This window comes from Raphanus sativus, chromosome 6, assembly GCF_000801105.2.
Source record: "Raphanus sativus cultivar WK10039 chromosome 6, ASM80110v3, whole genome shotgun sequence".
NCBI classification, from domain to species: Eukaryota; Viridiplantae; Streptophyta; class Magnoliopsida; order Brassicales; family Brassicaceae; genus Raphanus; species Raphanus sativus.
The window spans coordinates 10,364,882-10,382,451 of record NC_079516.1 but is presented as its reverse complement, the minus strand read 5'-3'; the positions used below and the strand labels follow the sequence as shown (position 1 = coordinate 10,382,451).

The 17,570-nt window shown below is 31.3% G+C and overlaps 2 protein-coding genes, 1 long non-coding RNA gene and 1 other non-coding gene across 5 annotated transcripts; 2 read left to right on the top strand and 2 right to left on the bottom strand.

The window, feature by feature from the left end:
* Positions 1 to 1,970: 1,970 nt before the first annotated feature.
* Positions 1,971 to 2,188, bottom strand: LOC130497338 (small nucleolar RNA U3). The gene has a single exon (XR_008936334.1). It is a non-coding gene; the product is annotated as a small nucleolar RNA U3 (small nucleolar RNA).
* A 1,060-nt stretch (positions 2,189 to 3,248) lies between these two features.
* LOC108838961 (transcription initiation factor TFIID subunit 11-like) lies at positions 3,249 to 3,843 on the bottom strand. The gene is made up of 2 exons (XM_018611811.2): positions 3,777 to 3,843; positions 3,249 to 3,568 (listed from the first exon to the last, which is right to left on the bottom strand). Exons 1-2 carry the CDS (start codon positions 3,841 to 3,843, stop codon positions 3,249 to 3,251), a joined length of 387 nt encoding a protein of 128 aa, XP_018467313.2.
* A 3,476-nt stretch (positions 3,844 to 7,319) lies between these two features.
* On the top strand, positions 7,320 to 8,662 carry LOC108837493 (uncharacterized). Of its 2 annotated transcripts, none has more exons than XR_008936131.1 (2): positions 7,320 to 7,649; positions 7,956 to 8,662. It is a non-coding gene; the product is annotated as an uncharacterized LOC108837493 (long non-coding RNA). The 2 variants fall into 2 exon arrangements; XR_001947343.2 differs by having other exon boundaries at positions 7,905 to 8,662.
* A 2,056-nt stretch (positions 8,663 to 10,718) lies between these two features.
* LOC108807785 (MATH domain and coiled-coil domain-containing protein At2g42470-like) lies at positions 10,719 to 12,583 on the top strand. Its single transcript, XM_056988022.1, has 5 exons — positions 10,719 to 10,742; positions 11,239 to 11,359; positions 11,447 to 11,613; positions 11,707 to 11,915; positions 12,002 to 12,583. The coding sequence occupies exons 2-5, from the start codon at positions 11,256 to 11,258 to the stop codon at positions 12,539 to 12,541; spliced, it is 1,020 nt and encodes a 339-aa protein (XP_056844002.1). The 5' UTR covers positions 10,719 to 10,742; positions 11,239 to 11,255; the 3' UTR covers positions 12,542 to 12,583.
* Positions 12,584 to 17,570: the final 4,987 nt, after the last annotated feature.

Sequence of the window (17,570 nt, the reverse complement as noted above, 5' to 3'; positions counted from 1 at the left end):
ACCTCATGTAGCCATTTGAATAGTGTCTAGATTTCACATTCCGAGAATTCTAGAATACATAATAAAACTAGAAATTGCATTCACCAGAAAGTAGTTATCTTTAAAATTAGTAGATTTCGCATTCCCCATGTTTAGAATTTTAATTAAAATTATATTGTTCCTTCTAAAAAAAATAGATGAACTTGTTTAATCTGGAATTCAGTTTCTATTAATCCATTTTACGTAGGATATGAAATCTACTTTTACTCGAACATAATTTAAAAATTATTTATCAAGTTTTTTAACCAAAAAATATCAGTCTGTGTAAATGGATATTTTATCAAGCTTTTTTATGACAAAAAAAACAAGTAAAAAGGATAAATATAAACAAAATAGTTTTATATCAAATGGACAAACATGCTGAATTTTTGTTCTATTTTGGTAAATTTTGCTAAAATATTTAGCTTCAAATTTTATCCACATTTTCAGTTTTTAATAAAACATTAATTTTGAAATATAAGATAAATAAAAATAGTTAACTAGTCATATTAAATAATACTAATGTATATCCGTATTAGAAAACAAAATATATTTATAATTATAATTCATATGTGTCTTTTATCGGGTAAGACACTAGTGTCTCTTTTGCTTACTTTTATATACATCTTTGTGCTCATTTCTCTTTTGCTTACTTTTATTTACAGTGTTTGGAAACAGGAAATTAAACAAACAGTTTTTTTTATATCTGAATTTTCTACATGTAATCTATGGTCTTAGTAGATTTGATCCCCCATTACTACTACATATTTTCCTGTACATCTTAACAAAAAGGAATCTTCAAGGCAAGAATCTACGTCTATCATATCCCAGCCTCTTGGCGCTGGCTTATACTACCTTTAGAACTAAGAAAATTAATGTAGAGAAGAAGAACCTCCACAGTTAATTCTCAAGAAATCTTAGGGACTGGACTTGAAGACTTTTGATGCCAAGATAAATAGACCAATTCACATGATGCATATTTGTGATCAAATGTAATACTAATCCATCTCTACATTACCTTACCCAACCAAATGTTTGTCTTGATTCATTGACTCTGAAGCAACAGCTTTTTCTCATCGTACATCAGTAATCATTCGTCTGTGATACGGTCTTTATATTGATCAGATGTTACAAAGGGAGGATCAGATGTTCAAGTTGCTGTGTGTTTCTCCATTGTTTTTGCTTTTTTTGACTCTTGATTCTTGATATAGTCTATAAAGCTGTTTTTTTCTAAATATCACTCTTATTGGTTTCTGAATTTATTGCTCCGTGATGAAGGATATGATTAAAAGTATGTTGTGATGACACAGCACAATGGCATAGGCAAAACTGTAGCTTTTGTGCCTTTGTCCAAAATTACAACATTATGGTCAATCAAAGCTTGAATCTCTCTTTCTACAAGAAACCGAAAGAAAGCCAATAAGAGCCTTATCTGCAAACAAATCAGCACGTCAAGGTCTGAGCCAGTCCGAACCAAACAGCTCTTAATACTACAAACATGTTCTTGTCTCAGCTTTAGAGCTACACCTCAATTATTTGCAAGAACATAGTTAAGCACCAAACGTCCAAACTAATACACGCAAAGTGTCACTAACTAGCCCTCATTGCACCATCTCTTAGACAAGGATTTCACATCACAACACAAATCATCGTAGAGAGGTTCCATAAGGAAAGACATCTCAAAACTGTAGTAACAATCATCCATGATTCATAAGCAGTCCTTAAATTTCGACATCTACTTAATAAAACTAATCACTATTTCGAATTGAGAATGTGGTATGAGAGTGAAGATAAATATGAAACATCACAGCTTGAGAAGAAGACACATGTAGAATTTGGAACGGTGAATGGCTAAAAGTTGCGAGGTGAGATGTTTTGTTTTAGCAAAGTTATGGGTTCGAAATGAAAAAAAAAAGAAAAAAACTGAAAAAGTGGGAGGCGGAAAAAAGAGAAGCCTGTCAGACAACCGTGCGACCACTCCGGAAAGGCCAAGACCTAAACCGGATAGCGATCCTCTACAGCTCGGAGAGTCCATGGACAATCGTAGCCGTTAATCACACTCAGATCGCACGGCCATGATTCATCAACCAGGTTAAGGGGCCTGTCTCCTTAGAAATCAAGGATACAGAGGTATGAGCCTATAGAACAGATCCTGTTAAAGTAAGGTCGTGACCTCTTCCTTCTTCTCTTCGCTATATAAACGATACGACTTCTCCTTGGGTTTCCGATGTGGGTTACAATATATAACTTCAAACGCCCAATACGCCGCCGTTTCAAAGCTCAACACACTAATAATGCCTCTGATACGCCGTCGTTTAGTTATCATAATGTCTGATGAAGAAACTGTGAAACAAAGGTTTATTTTCGTAATCAGAATCTCATTTTGCTTTAACTATTTTCGATTAGCGTTTTCTTGGAAGTTTCTTCGGTTGTAGTGTAAGATCTCAGTGTGGCTCTACGAGATTCTGGGTTCGGAAGATCCAATCTCTTACTCAGGTAAAGTTTTCAAATTTTGTGAATGTAATAACAGAGAATTTGGTGAAGCACTTGTTGATATTGTGAAATGTTTTATTTTTTTTTGAAAAAACGATATTGTGAAATGTTGATTAATTTTTTCTTATTTTATGTGGAATTTAGGATTGTGAAATGTTCGATGGGATTTCTATTAGACTTTTATGTTAATTGGTCGAAGTTTTGAATTAAAGCAAAACAATGGGACTACCAGAAGTATATCCAAAGACTCCTAACATGTAGAAACCTCTGGGAGTAAGTGATGATTCTCCTCCCACCAACCATGCTTGTTCTTTATGACTTCATTTGTCTCTCGAATCGAGAGTCTCGATCATTACAGTAAATGGTATTTAGGAGACAACTGTGAATCTGAATCATAATTCATTGATTTGTACATAGAAACACACAAAAAGCGACAAAACTTGACAGTGCGGTTTGTGAATTGAGGCTTATTTAGTCAGGTTTAGTACATGCACGTAAAATCATTCACGACTTTGAAGCAAAGACTTTTTATCTATTGTCTGTTTTGCATGTGTTCCCTAACCGATCTATCTGTCTTGTTTATCTGAATAGTACCAGCACATTTACAAAGCAAAACAGAAAACAAAACAAATTCATATGTTATGGGTTTGGCTTTTAAGATACAATGATTGTCTCTCCTGACTTAACGGAAAAGGCGGGGAACTCTCTTTTGAGGCACTTTCCCTTGGAGCTTGAGACTACGATAGGACTCTCGGATATGGCAAGGTCTGTCTGATGTGTCCTGATTCTTTCCTTTTCACCATAATCAGTCGAGCTGTTTCCACGAGCTCACCAACAAACATTTTTGCTATACCACTAACAACGGACAGCCTAGGGTCGTCGTTGTTCATATTCTTAGTCCCTGTGATACTCTCTAATAGCTTCTTCATGTTTGATTTGTGAAGAGTAGATCTCCTGAAACATTCATATCTGCTCAGAACAGAGATTCTCTCAGAGAAAACGTAAATGTGTGACAATATATGCTTCCCATAGAGGATTAAGAGACTATACACAGAAACTAATCAGTCATCACCAGTTCTATGGAGTTTAAAAGAGAAAAGAAACGAAGTAGAAACAGAATCTGAGGTTGGAATATGCGTAAGAAATCTAGATGAGAAACACACTTGGAATCTTCAAATCTCGAGAGTAAAGTTCCACCTAGAAATATCGAACATGAAGCTCTAGTGGTAATGGGATGAGAAGGCTATTCCTGCAAATCACTTTACCTTGCTCCTTCTTCTTAGCCAGCATATACTCAGCCATTACCCATGTCACCTTGCACTCATGATTCATAAGCAGTCCTTAAATTTCGACATCTACTTAATAAAACTAATCAATATTTCGAATTGAGATTATGGTATGGGACTGAAGATAAATATGAAACATCACACCTTGAGCAGAAGAAGACACATGTAGAATTTGGACCGGCTAAAAGTTGCGAGGGGAAACAAAATCTCAAACGCTCATGAGAAGAAGCCTGTCAGACAACCGTGCGACCACTCCGGAAAGGTCAAGACCGAGCCGGATGGCTATCCTCTACAGCGCGGAGAGTCCGAAGACAATCGTAGCCGTTAATCACACTCAGATAAAAATTAAGGATACAAAGGTACGAGCCTATAGAACAGATCCTGTTCAAGTAAGGTCGCGACCTCTACCTTCTTCTCTTCGTTATATAAACAGAACGGCACTTCTCTGTGTTTCCGATGTGGGGGAAAATATATAACTTCAAACGCCTAATACGCCGCCGTTTCAACGCTCAACACACTAATGCCTCTGATACGCCATCGTTTAGTTATCACAATGTCTTGTTCAAAAAAAAAAAAGTTATCACAATGTCTGTGAATAAACTGTGAAACAAAGGCTTCAAAGCTAAAGAAGAGGTGCATAAAGCTCTGCTCTGGTTCTACTAACTATATTCGTAGCCTTCCTTTTCTAAGATAAACTGCAATCTATACGTTTACCCAAAAAGAAAACAGAGTTACTCATACAACCATCTTGCACCTTGTAAGCATTTTGGAACAACATCGTCTTGAACACGGTTACTTGGCAAGGATGTTACTGGTGCGTCTTAATTCTGATAGTTTCATGAAACTTTTTTTGCCAGAGAATAAACCTTACAAGACATATCTCTTTGATGATGCAAGTTGAGTAACTTTGCTGACTTTGAATGGAACAAAATTGTGGAACCTATTATGAGACTGTACACCGAGACTGTTCTGATGGATATACTATAGAAATAAACGGAAGTGCTATGGTGTGATAAGATCAAGATGCTGACACCAGACTTTGCTTCTTGTCAAAAGAACCTACTGAACCATCTAGAATAAGCTAATAAGCTAACTTGATTCGACAATATCAAGTAATGCTGCTAATATCCTTGTCTATATGCCATTAGCGTTCTTGTGTGTTAAAAGAAAAAAACTATATCATAGATAGAATACAGAGGAATAAAGAAACGCACATATGCGCTCATTAATCATAGTCAGTTTTGCAGTTATTTAAAGAGAAATGTGAGTCACTGAATACAAATGGAATCTGGAACTAGCGCTCTCATGAATCATTAAGGGGGGTGTATTCAACCGAGAGTTTCAAGTGATTTGTATTAAAATAACAAATCCACTGTTATTCAAACATGAATTTTAAAAACTCATTTAAAATCCACTGTTATTGAACTTGACATTTCGTAAAGTACTCTGAAATCCACTGTTATTGAAAATATTTTAAGTTGTGGGATTTTAAAGTTTTGAGGTGATTTTAGGGTGTTTGGGTGGAGTTTCTTAGTTAAAAAAAATAAAACTCAAATCCCATTATTTTAGGTGATATTCTAGAGTAGTTTAACAAAAATCACCTAAATCTCTGCAACTTATTAAAATCATCTAAAACTCCATTAAAAATCAAATCACATCAAATGCTAAATTGAATACACCCCCCTAAGGTTATTTTGAGAGTAATGTTTTAAAAAAATCCTCAAGAAAAAAGATTGTAAAATAATTTATTTAATACTAATTTTTCCTTTTCTAAAATCCTAAAGAAAAGATAACTGTAAAAGATTATTTAATAGTAATCTTCTTTTCTAAAATTTTTAAAATTATTTCATATGTTAAAATACATCATGATTAGTAAAATATATAATAAGATGATAAAACAATTTTTTAAAGTAATTTAAAATTATTAAATTGTATCTTTCTCTAATTTCTTTAAATTTTAAACAAAAAATATTTGTCAAAAATGTATTTAATACTAATTTTTCGTTTTCTAAAATTCTAAAGAAAATATCATTGTAAAAAGTTACTTGATAGTAATTGTCATTATCTAAAATCTTAAACATAAGAAAATTGTAAAGGGTGTTTAATAGTAGTTTTTCTTTCTTCAAATCCTAATCAAAAAGATTTTTAGAATAATTATTTCAAATGTTTAAAATCCTCAAGAAAAATTGGTAAAATAATTTATTTATTACTAATTTTTCCTTTTCTAAAATCCTAAAGAAAATATAATTGTTAAAGATTATTTAATAGTAATCTTCCTTTAAAAAAAAATTGTCATATGTTAAAATATATCATGGTTAGTAAAATATATAATAAGATGATGAAACTTAAAAAAAAGTAATTTAAAATTATTTAATTGTATCATTCTATAATTTCTTTAGATTTTAAACAGAAAAATATTTGTCAAAAATGTATTTAATACTAATTTTTCATTTTATAAAATTCTAAAGAAAATATAATTATAAAAAGTTTATTTGATAGTAATTTTCCTTTTCTAAAATCTTAACATAAGAAAATTGTAAAAGAGTGTTTAATAGTAGCTTATCTTTCTTCAAATCCTAATCAGAAAAGATTTTAGAATAATTATTTCAAATTTTTCTAAAGAATAGTCAATTTTTCTATTTAATTAGTTAATTTTCTTATGAACTACAACTTTCATAAACAAAAAGGAACTAAAATTATTCGCATCTATATATGTGATTAGGTTTTTTCATATTTTGTCGTTTCTCATAGTTTGACACCAAACATAATATGAAATGAGTTATTATGCATGCTCTTTCACATCTTTACGTTTTTCCTCTCTTTTTGGTATCACATGTTGAAGAAATAACTAGATATCCTAATTTTCACTTTAAACTGATGTTGATCTTTTACTAAATATATAATTGTCATGATGTCGTACACTAATTATTTCCAAAATTATACTTAGGCGTGTGTACATATTGTTGTAGGTAAGTTAATGTGAATATTATGTTTATGTGTGATTATGTTTATCGACATATAAAATTGATTATGATGTTATAGGTCATGCTACTAAGGAATTTAAATATAAGAGAAAAACTTTGCAATCAAATGTTGTAGGTCATGCTACTAAGGAATTTAAATCAAGAGAAGAACTTTACAATGGTAATGCTACTAATAACTCGACTTAGGTAACATGATTATTGAAGAAGAAATCTTAAGCGGAAGTTATCAAGAAAAACAAATTTTTATTCCTAGAATACGTCTCATACCAACATACGCAAGATATCCTTTCAAACTGAAATGATGTCAGTTTCCTATACAAGTTTGCTATGCAATGACTATCAACAAGAGTTAAAGTCAAAGTTTAAAAGTTTGGTCTATATTTGCCAAGTCCAGTACTAAAATTATACATCACACTGTCAAGAATCACTACAACTACAAAGCTTCAAATTTTTAAAACATAACGATAATAGAGTATTATACAAAATCTATATATATAAAAAAATGTTTCTTCTCTCCTGTTGTGCCACGTCACTAAGTCATTCATCCTCAAGCCAACACGTGTCCTGTCTCTCCAGAAACGCGGCGTTTCATTAATACGGTAACTTCATGGGCTTCGCTTGCGTGCTGCCGATTGGGCTTTGTGCGGTTGTGCGTGTTATCCGGCCCAGATATATTGATGACATCTCTAACCCTAGAACGTCTGAAGCGAAGAAACGAGGTTGGTCGCTCCCCTCCGTTAGGAGGCGAGGCGGTGACGTTTACACTTCCCACGGCCTGAAATGGTCTCATTAATATCTTTCTCTTTACTCCCATTGATTCCTCTTCCCACGATCTGTCTTCAAAGAGCTTTTGGATCTGTGAGTCGGTGTAAGTTCAGTATAAATATATGTTAGATTCTTCTCACTGAAAGCATCTTCTCTTTGTTTCCTTTTTTTCTCTGAGAATGCTGTACTCTTGTGTAATTCGTTTCCTTTTTAAGTAGATTTTCATGTTGTTTTTACTTATTGTTTTAGCGTAGATAAATCTTTAAAAGGTGGATTCAGTTACATGTGTGGTTGGTAGTTTTATTCTTATTGTGTTGTTGATTAGTTTGTTTCATATGTTGGATTTTGGATATTTAAGGTTCACACTATGCTGTTACCTGCTAAATTTTTAACCTGCGTCGGCGAACAGAGTCCATTAGTGAGCATAGAACGGCAAGAGGTATCGTCTGAGCAAGTGCCTTTGTAGGATTCTGGTTGTTCGGAGTGTACGAAGAAGTGAAAAGGGTTAAAAGGAGTTGGAAAGGTAGTCTTTGGTGGAAAGGAGATATGGGTTTCGGAGATTGGAGATGGAAGATAGTAGTCTGTATTCTGAGGGAGAAGAAACATGTGAGATTTTTAAAAGGTTTAAGCTTTCATTCGCTAGACAGTTCATTATCAGTTCATTGAGGTTAAACTAGAGTGATGAGAGGACGAGATCCTTGTAGATGCAGTTTTGAGCGATGAGGTCTGACACGGAGGCCAATCTGTGGACGTGAATGGCAGCGTAGAAGCTGGAGACAGCTTCAGAGTTCAAACACAGATGTGGTGTTTAGGACGCAGTGTTGTTGGCTGTCTCCCACCACGCAGCTGCTTTTAGTTGCAGGAACAATTGCCGCTGAGTGACTGTTGTTGGTTTGAAGACTTTATTTCCAAGGAAGGAGGAAGATAATGGAGCGAGACGAGGGACGGAGACCCCAGGAAGAGATGAAGGAAGAAGTAAATCTCATTGTCGTTTTGGTGGCTCATTTGGGTTTTGATTTTGTGTTTTTCTTTTCTCTCAACACTAAAACTCTTTGGCAAGCAAATAATGTACACTGAGTTATTGATAGAAGAGATTTGCTAACGCATTCTTAAAAAGATCTGCCAGTGATGTGTTTAAGTTCGATTATTTAAAAAAGCTAAAAAAAATTACGCATTCTTAAAAAGATCAACTTTACAAGGAAACTGAGTTATTGATAGAAAAGATTTAGAATGGTTCAAGAGAAACGCCAATATCTGAAAATTAAATTATTAATTGTAGATTTGATTATAGTTACAAATAAATTGAGTTTTCGGTAGAAAAATATTCTACGATTTGTTATTAGTGAAAAACAAAAGGAATGGTTATGTTTGTTAAGCTATTTTATAGAATGCAACCCTTCAGAAAGCTGTCAACTGTCTTAAATCTTTACCATCACACAAGCTTATAAGACCATCTAGAGAGGTTGAACAACAAAAAAAAACACCGGGAAAGTAAAGCAGTTGGCACCACGTCCATGCTTCTCATACTCTTGAACAGCAGCAAAACTTCTTCAGAAGAGTTGTATGGCATGAACCCATTAAACATACCATTCGAAACAGAAACATTTGTGAATTCCAAGTTGAATTTCGTAAATTCCGTATTATTTTGTGATTGTTTATTAATTTCATTATAGTCAATTTTAGAATATATACTAAATGTAAAGAAATGATATTAAAAACATATTCCAAAAATAATCAAAAACATTTCTTTAGAAAATTGTAGACGTTTATTTAGATAATATGGTTAAGCTAATTTGACTATTCTTTCCACATTGTCTAAATAAACAATTATAAAAAAAAATTAGTAACTTCAATAAAAAAGTACAATTACATATATTATATCCACATCAAACATATTATATTCCGTCCGTAGGACGGGCCGACCCTAGTATTATATATCAAAAAGTTTTCAATAATATATGATATATAAAGAAGAGGTTAAAATCACACATGGATGCTAAAATAAACACATTTGATGTTTTCTCTAACAAAATCAATATATACTAAAAAAATAAAAGAATTATTATTACTAAACAAAATCAATATATACTGAAAAATCGAAGAACTAATGTGAAAAGAGATTTTCGTTCTTTTCATGTGTTCTTAAAACTAAAAGATTAAATAAAATATTTTAGTTTTATAGCTATGACTATTCAGTTTTCGTTATAGTTTCTTTTTGCCCCCACCACTTTTTAGCGATGAACCATGTACATATAGTCAAGAACCGCTAGTGTTCCAAAAAAAAAAAAAGTCAAGAACCGCTTATAGTTTTTCAATTTTTTTATAATCACACATTTATCAGATCATTTTTTTCTAAGATTAACTAACTCTTTAACACCTATATATGATCTATACCTCATGTATAACATGAAGAAATAGTGACCATGATCGGTGCGTACTCGAGCTTATTCACATAATGTCCACCTAGTTTTTTTTTTTTTTTGTAACTTGAGTCCACCTAGTTTCTTAAATCATTGCTATAAGATTTTACATTCGCTGCATGAAACCATATCTAATCATATGGGTCAAATGACCAAAGTATATATACAAACTGTTTTACCTAATTCGTAGGATCTAGAGAAGGAATATTACATAATTATCACAAACTAATATGTAAAGAATATATATGTCGTATATATCCCGTAATACATTCGAATCTTTTAATCTACTTAACCTTTGGGATTTGATAATCTTTAATCTAGGTTCATTAGACTCATCGTCACATTAATTATCGACATATTCAACATATGCATCGTAAGATATTATATTTCTTATAAAAATTGATCTTATTTTAATTTCTCTTATCATTCTAAAACATTGTGATTTGGTAAATAAACCAAGAAATATACATTTGGTAAATATATTTGCTGCTGAATAGTGTGATTGCCCGTGGATATTAAGATGACACGTAATCTGGAAAGTTGTTAAGATGTTTAATTCTGTTTTTCTGTTTTATTATTTTAAATTTAAATTATATTTTATTTTTAAACTATATTTGAAGTTGTTAAGATTTTTAAATATTGAGTAAATATTTAAGATATTTAATTTTTACAAATTTATTTGTCAGTTGACTTGTGATTTATAGTATATAAATGATTCTTGCAGTTCTCCCAGGTAACCTAGACCCAATTTTTTTATCCTATACGTTTTCCTATAGGTGAGTACTTTCTTTACGATCTTCTGCTTTGTGGTCTGGTTAAATCCTCTTTTGTTATTTTTATCTAATAATTCTAACTTCAATTTATGTATATCTTCTTTGTCGTGAGTTTTGATCGTCTTGTAGACTTAGGTCAAATAGTATACTGTATGTTGATTTGGTACTTTTTTTTTTGTAAACTAATGATTTGGTATATATTGCTTTTTGATTTTTCGTTGACTACTAGTCATTTCAAAATTTTGCTTTTCTTGCATTGAGTGGAACTGGCATTGTCTGGTCAGTGTTCTCTAAAATCACTCTGAGAAACATAGTAGCTATAAAAAACGTGAAATGGCATGGATGTTAACTGTGAGGATGAATTTCAAAAGTGGAAACATATTAGTTGAGTGATTATGACTAGAGAATATTGGTTTTGGAAGATTAGTAGTTTGGTAATGTGTTTTTCATAGGCAGACTAGCGAGTTTTTATTCAAGTAACATGTTTTGTGTGGGAAAGCATTTTTTGTAGTAAAAATGGAGGATCAAAAGCAGACAAGTTTCACGTTTGAGATAGATAACTTCTCGGAGAAGGAAGGGTTGATACGTTCACCAAATTTCTTTAGTGGAGGCTGCGAATGGTAAATGCAAATATAATATACTTTAAATTCTGATCTCACCTCTAGATTCAATAATCTTTAGTTAATCTATTTCCTTTCTTTTCTCAGGTTTGTTGATGTTTATCCCAAAGGATACGGTATTGAAGATCACTTGTCTACGTTCCTCTGTGTTGCAAACCCTGAATCATTGCTACTTGGATGGAAAAGAAGAGCTATTCTTTCATTAGTGCTATCAAACGAATCCGGCAAAAGACTGTACGGAACATTTAGAAATGGTAATTTACTTATCAGAAGTAAACTGTGTATATATATATGATTGATGGAGAAGAAAACGTAACTCAACCTTCACGTTTTCTTTTTTGGTACAGGACCACCTTGCAAGACGTTCTGCGCTCAGTTTCCAGCATGGGGTTGGGCAAATGCCATACCTCTTGAAAAGCTTCACGAAAATGGGTTTATGGAGAAGAATAAACTGATAGTCCAACTCAAAGTACAAGTACTTGAAGTTGTTGATGAAGCAGAAGTTACTGGTAAGGAGACATTAGATGTCAACGGTTTCCAAGTTCTTTATTGTGAGGTATGATTGACTAGACACGGATGCTTCTTGTTGCTTTTTTTTTATTTCTTTTTGATTAACTAGAAGAAGGTTAATCTGCTTGACAGGTTGGTCAAGTGACTAATATTTTCGCAAAGCATCCGGACATTGCCTTGAATTTCATACCGAAGAGCCAATTGGTGAAAACAACATACATGCATCTCCTCATGGGTCTCATCGAGAAACTGAACAAGCCTCCACGTAGCTTCACCAAGAATGAATTAAGCGACACTCGCATGGAATTGACAGATCTAACAAAAGCAGGGTTCAAGCTAGACTGGTTGAAGGAAAAGCTTGATGAGATTTCCTTGGAGTGGAAGAAATCAAATGATGATGGTTCCATGAGTTCTTATGGTTCTCGAGCCCAACAAATGGAGGAACAGCTCCAAGAACTCGAGGAACAAGTCAAGAATCTCAACCTTGAACTGGACACAGAAAAGGTCAAGTCTGCCGCTAAAGTTTTGTTGTTGGAACAGACGGTGTCGGATCTCAGAGATGAGCTGAGCATGATAAAACCAAGATCAACTCCTAAAGACGTACTTGAGGGAGTTGTTCTCTCTTGGGAAGTATTGGATTACCCGGATCTCAGTAATGAAGAAGTAGAATAAGTAATGACATTTTGTTACTGTTTTTCTGTTTTCTTTTATAAATTCTAATTTCTTAGTTATGTTCTTCTATATTTGCATTCATTGGAACTACATACATAATAATAACTAGATCTTAACCCGCCCAACTGGGCGGGTCTTTATTTTTATGATATATATAAAATCTTAAAAAACAAAAGGTTAAAGGATACATCTTAACTACTTTAGCTTATTGTGGTAAATAATATTAGAGGCTGATTCGTGTATCCACATAGATATTGGGCTGGTTTTTGTTTTTGTGATATATATAAACATTTCAGAACTTTAAATTGGCTGAGCGAAATTGTATTGCTTATTGTTTATTATTTAAATTTTGTATTTCGTAATTGTACTACTAGAAGCAACAACCTTGAAGTGTTCAACGAATCTCCATTCACCAATTGGAAGATTTCGTTTCAGGCGAAACATCAGATTTGTTTTGCAACTTGCGTGTATTTTGCCACCCTAAACACACGAAATTAACAAAGATCAAAATTGTTCGAACAGATAAAACATATCTTGACAATTTAGTAAGGTGATGACTTACTATTTCATCAGCAAGAACACATTCTAGAATTTCCCCTCCAAAACTTGTGTTCGATGTCCATCAATGTAGTAGCTTCACATGCACTCTCCAAGTATCTTTATGTGATTTCACTTTGTGAACGTCGACATAATTTTGATTGTTTTCCATCGTTTTCTTTTTGTGAAGTCTGAATGTATGTGTAGAAAAGAAGCGTAAGAGGTGTATATATATAAGGCGAGCAAGGTTGTTTTGGAAAATGATTTTATTAAGATTAAATGCTAAGATTTCGTACGATTTAAACAATAATATATGTGAGAATATTTAGGAATAATTATGAACAATAAATATATGGCAATTTAGTAGTTATTAACCTTTATTCTAATTCGTGGGGATCAAGTTTGAGATCTTGATTTAAATGAGGATATACCCACGTCAAATCTTTCTAAAATTTATGAACAAATATATAAATTAGTTAAAAATTGCTAGATTTAAATTTATGTGAAAATATTTAAGAATAATTAATGGTAACTGAGTTACTATTAATCTCTATTCTATTTTCGTGGAGATCAAGTGTTGGACTTCGGTTTAAATGAGAAGATCTCCACGCAAATCTTCCAAAATTTTAGGAATAAATATGTACCTTTTTGATAAATAATTATGATGAATTCACATTATTTACAAACTTAGAAAACTAACATTTAACGATTTCAGTTTTACTATTTTTGTTTATTGTTTAAACTATGTATTTCGGCTCTGTATTGTGTTATAAAGGCATTTGTGACCCGTAAACACGGTAGTAAGAATTTTACAAATATTTATACTTTTGTAATTTAATAATTCTTTTACTTAATAATAGTGTTTCACTCTTAAATACACATAATAACTCATGAGGTGAATCACTTATATAACTATACTGTATTTTTTAAATTATATATCAAGAATTTTTGCGAAAAGTGTTTAAAATATACGAAAACAGAAAATATCATACAAAATATATATTTATATAAATAAATTACATTTTGTTCTTTATTTATTCAAAAATCCCTTCAAAAGAAAATATAAATAATTTTAGAATTTTATTTAACATTTTAATAACAATTATACAAAACCCCAAAATAATGTTAATTGTACTTTGGACCGTAATAATCTATGATTCAAATTAAATCCATTATTATTTTTCTTAATATACTACTATCCATTTATCCAAACAACATTATATTTTTTTACTACTATCTATGTTTCCAAACAAAAGCTTAAAGTACTTCTACTTTAATAAGATAGATGATTAAGGTTATGTTCGTTTTTGAATTTGGATAAAACATTTAAATGCAGAATTTGAATATACATGTTTGCTTTGGTAGCGAGTATTTTCATCTACAAACAATATTTAGATGAGGGCTGAGCAAATAAACTGAATCTCAAAATCCAAACCGTACCCAAACCGGTGAAAAGAGTCTAAACCGATCAAAATCCAACATGAATATTGAATGAATCTTTTTCTACGGCATGTTGGGTTATGGGTTTTACCCGCATCCAAATGAATATCCGAGCACATCCAAAAATTTTATAATAGCAAAAAAGAACTCATACCAAATCTGATTTCAATATCTAATATGTATCCAGAATACAATAAAATATTATTGAATACGTAAAACAACTATCTATTAATAAATAATTAACTCAAATAATTAGCTAAATATATATTTTTGGTATTGGTCAATATTGATGTCTTTATTTTTTTCAAAATTGCATTTGAAATTCTGAATATGATTAATTTTTAAGTTTAAACAATGTTCTTTTATTTTAAAATTTAAAGAATATTTTTACGGTTATAGAGTTGTTAGTTGTTAATTTTAATTTAATTACGCTTCATTATGTATAATTTTTGTTCTACAAGGATTTGGTATGTCATGATATGTCTATGTTGTCACATATAATTCAAGGATGAGTTTTGATACGGTGATATCAATCAAGTTATCCTAAATAGTGATTTTTACTCAGATTTAAAAACCCGCTAATCCAAAAATGTTTAAATGGTTTAAAAAATACAAATAAAAAATACATATCTAAAAAATTTAGAACAGACAAAAATAAATATTCAAAAATTAGATCTACTTTTAAAGGGGTGGAAGATGAGAACCATGTGATAAAAACTTGAAAAAACAAGATAAATTAATAAGAAATACATGAGACAAAAATGGGAAATTGATATAAATTTTGGTTTTTTCAAGTTCAAAGATATTAGAGAGTGGCTGGAGAATTTTAGTTTGGAAATGGAAAATATGTTTTATGCAATAAGAGGTTACTAAATGAAAAAAAAAATCAGACATGGGGACTTACCATAATGCTCATATATGTAATGAAATATGAGACATGGGAGAAGACTACGTTAGAAGACTTCCAAGAAGTAGAAGACTACGTTAGAAGACTTCCTGGAAATCTTTTAGCGCATTATATTTTATAAGACTTCCGAGAAGACTTTCTAGAAATATTATGAACTCTGATCCATATCTGAAAAATCTGTATATCCAAATCCAGATATGAAAAACATGTATATATAATAACGTCCAAATGGTTTAAAAACATAAAAATGAATGGAATATTAGATAGATATACATTTATAGAACACACAAAAATACATATCTAATTAGAATATGAGAACCAAATAATTGAAAAATTACAAAAAGATTTATTGAGAAAGTAATGAGAGAAAAAATAAAAAAATTAATATAAAGTTTGGTGTTTTTCAAGTTCAAAGAGATTAGAGAGGGGATTGAGAGTTTTAGTTTGGAAAAATGTAAGAACTTATGCAACATGAAGTTGCCAAATAAAGAAAAATCAGACATAAAAACTTTACCAAAAATGCTCAGATATGTTATGAAAGAGAAGATTTGGGAAAGACTTCGTCAGAAAACTTTATGGAAGTCTTCTAGCGCATTATATTTTAGAAGACTTTCGAAAAGACTTTCCAGCAGTCTTCCAAAATCTGATCCACATCTGAAAAACCTACATATCCAAATTCAGATATGAAAAATCTGCATATCCAAATTCAGATATGAAAAACATGCATATCCAAAAACGTTCACATGGCTTAAAAACAGAGTAAATGAGTGAAAGATTATATAGATTTACCTTTATAGAACCCACAAAATACATATTTAAGTGAGAGAGACATGAGACAAAAAATGAAAAATTCATATAAATTTTGGTGTTTTCATATTCAAAGATATTAGAGAGGGGTTGGAGAGTTTTTAGTTTGGGAAAAAGGTAAGAGCTTTATGCAATCGGAGATTACCAAATGAAGAAAAATCAGCATAAAAACTTGCCAAAATGCTCAGATCTCTTATGAAAGAAGAGACAGTGAGAAGAATCTGTCAGATATGGAAGTCTTCTAGCGTATTATATTTTAGAAGACTTCCGAGAAGACTTCCCAAAAATCTTCCAAACTCTGATGCAGATCTGAAAAACATGTATATCCACATTTAGATCTGAAAAACCTGTATTTCCAAAAAATGTTCAAATGACTAAAAAACAGAAAATGAGTGATATATATATATATATATATATATATATATATATATCTACTTTATAGAACACACAGAAACACTTATCTAAAATTTATATATCGACTTTAGAGGAGTGGAAGATGAGAACCATGTGACTAAAACCTGCAAACACAAGATAAATTAGTGAGAAATATATGAGACAAAAATATGAAACTGATATTAAACAATGGTGTATCTTTAGCTGACATACTACTCGACATATAGCTAGCTCTGCAAAGAAAGATGGACAGAATGGTCTATTTCATTGATTTATGTCTCTGTTAGCCTAATAGATGTACAACAACAATATTATCTAACACAAATTTAGATTTCAGAATCACTATTATGTAATAGACAAAAGTTTAAATTCTAATAAAAATATTTAATGTAGCACAAAGTTTTTGATTACAAGGTTAATAAGGATCTCACTCCATGACGTGAGCGGATTATTCAATCTTATCATCTATAATGTTAAAACTCATCAACAAATAAGCAAAATGCTTTTCAAAATTGAAGCACTTATTGTTAAGTCCATGTGAATTGTTAAGCCCATGCAAATTCATCTTCATATTTTAGCCCTACTACTTGATAACTCATCAAATCATCTCATTTTTTGTCTGAACAATATACCTGAAATGAAAACACTAACAAAGATGAATATGATGATGCATTTATTAACAGATATTTATTTTGAATATATCATTCCTATGCCAAATGAAATATATTTCGAATTGGTTATACAAAATCCATAAGAAAGTTTTAAAATTTAAAATAACTTTTTTTTTTCAACTCATCCCCTATTTTACAAATATATTTACTTTTAATATATTATCCCTATGTCAAATGGAATATATTCCGAATTGGTTATACCAAAATCAATAAGAAAGTTTTAAAATTTAAAATAACTTTTTTTCAACTCATCCCCTATTTTTCGAACTATATT

Excerpts from the sequence above, each read along its gene's own strand:
- LOC108807785 (XM_056988022.1), top strand. The coding sequence starts at position 11,256 with ATGGAGGATCAAAAGCAGACAAGTTTCACGTTTGAGATAGATAACTTC. Across the intron at positions 11,360-11,446 it reads TTTAGTGGAGGCTGCGAATG|GTTTGTTGATGTTTATCCCA; the intron begins GTAAATGCAAAT and ends TTCTTTTCTCAG. Across the intron at positions 11,614-11,706 it reads GTACGGAACATTTAGAAATG|GACCACCTTGCAAGACGTTC; the intron begins GTAATTTACTTA and ends TTTTTGGTACAG.
- LOC108838961 (XM_018611811.2), bottom strand. The coding sequence starts at position 3,843 with ATGAATCATGAGTGCAAGGTGACATGGGTAATGGCTGAGTATATGCTG. Across the intron at positions 3,569-3,776 it reads GGCTAAGAAGAAGGAGCAAG|TTTCTGTGTATAGTCTCTTA; the intron begins GTAAAGTGATTT and ends ATGACTGATTAG.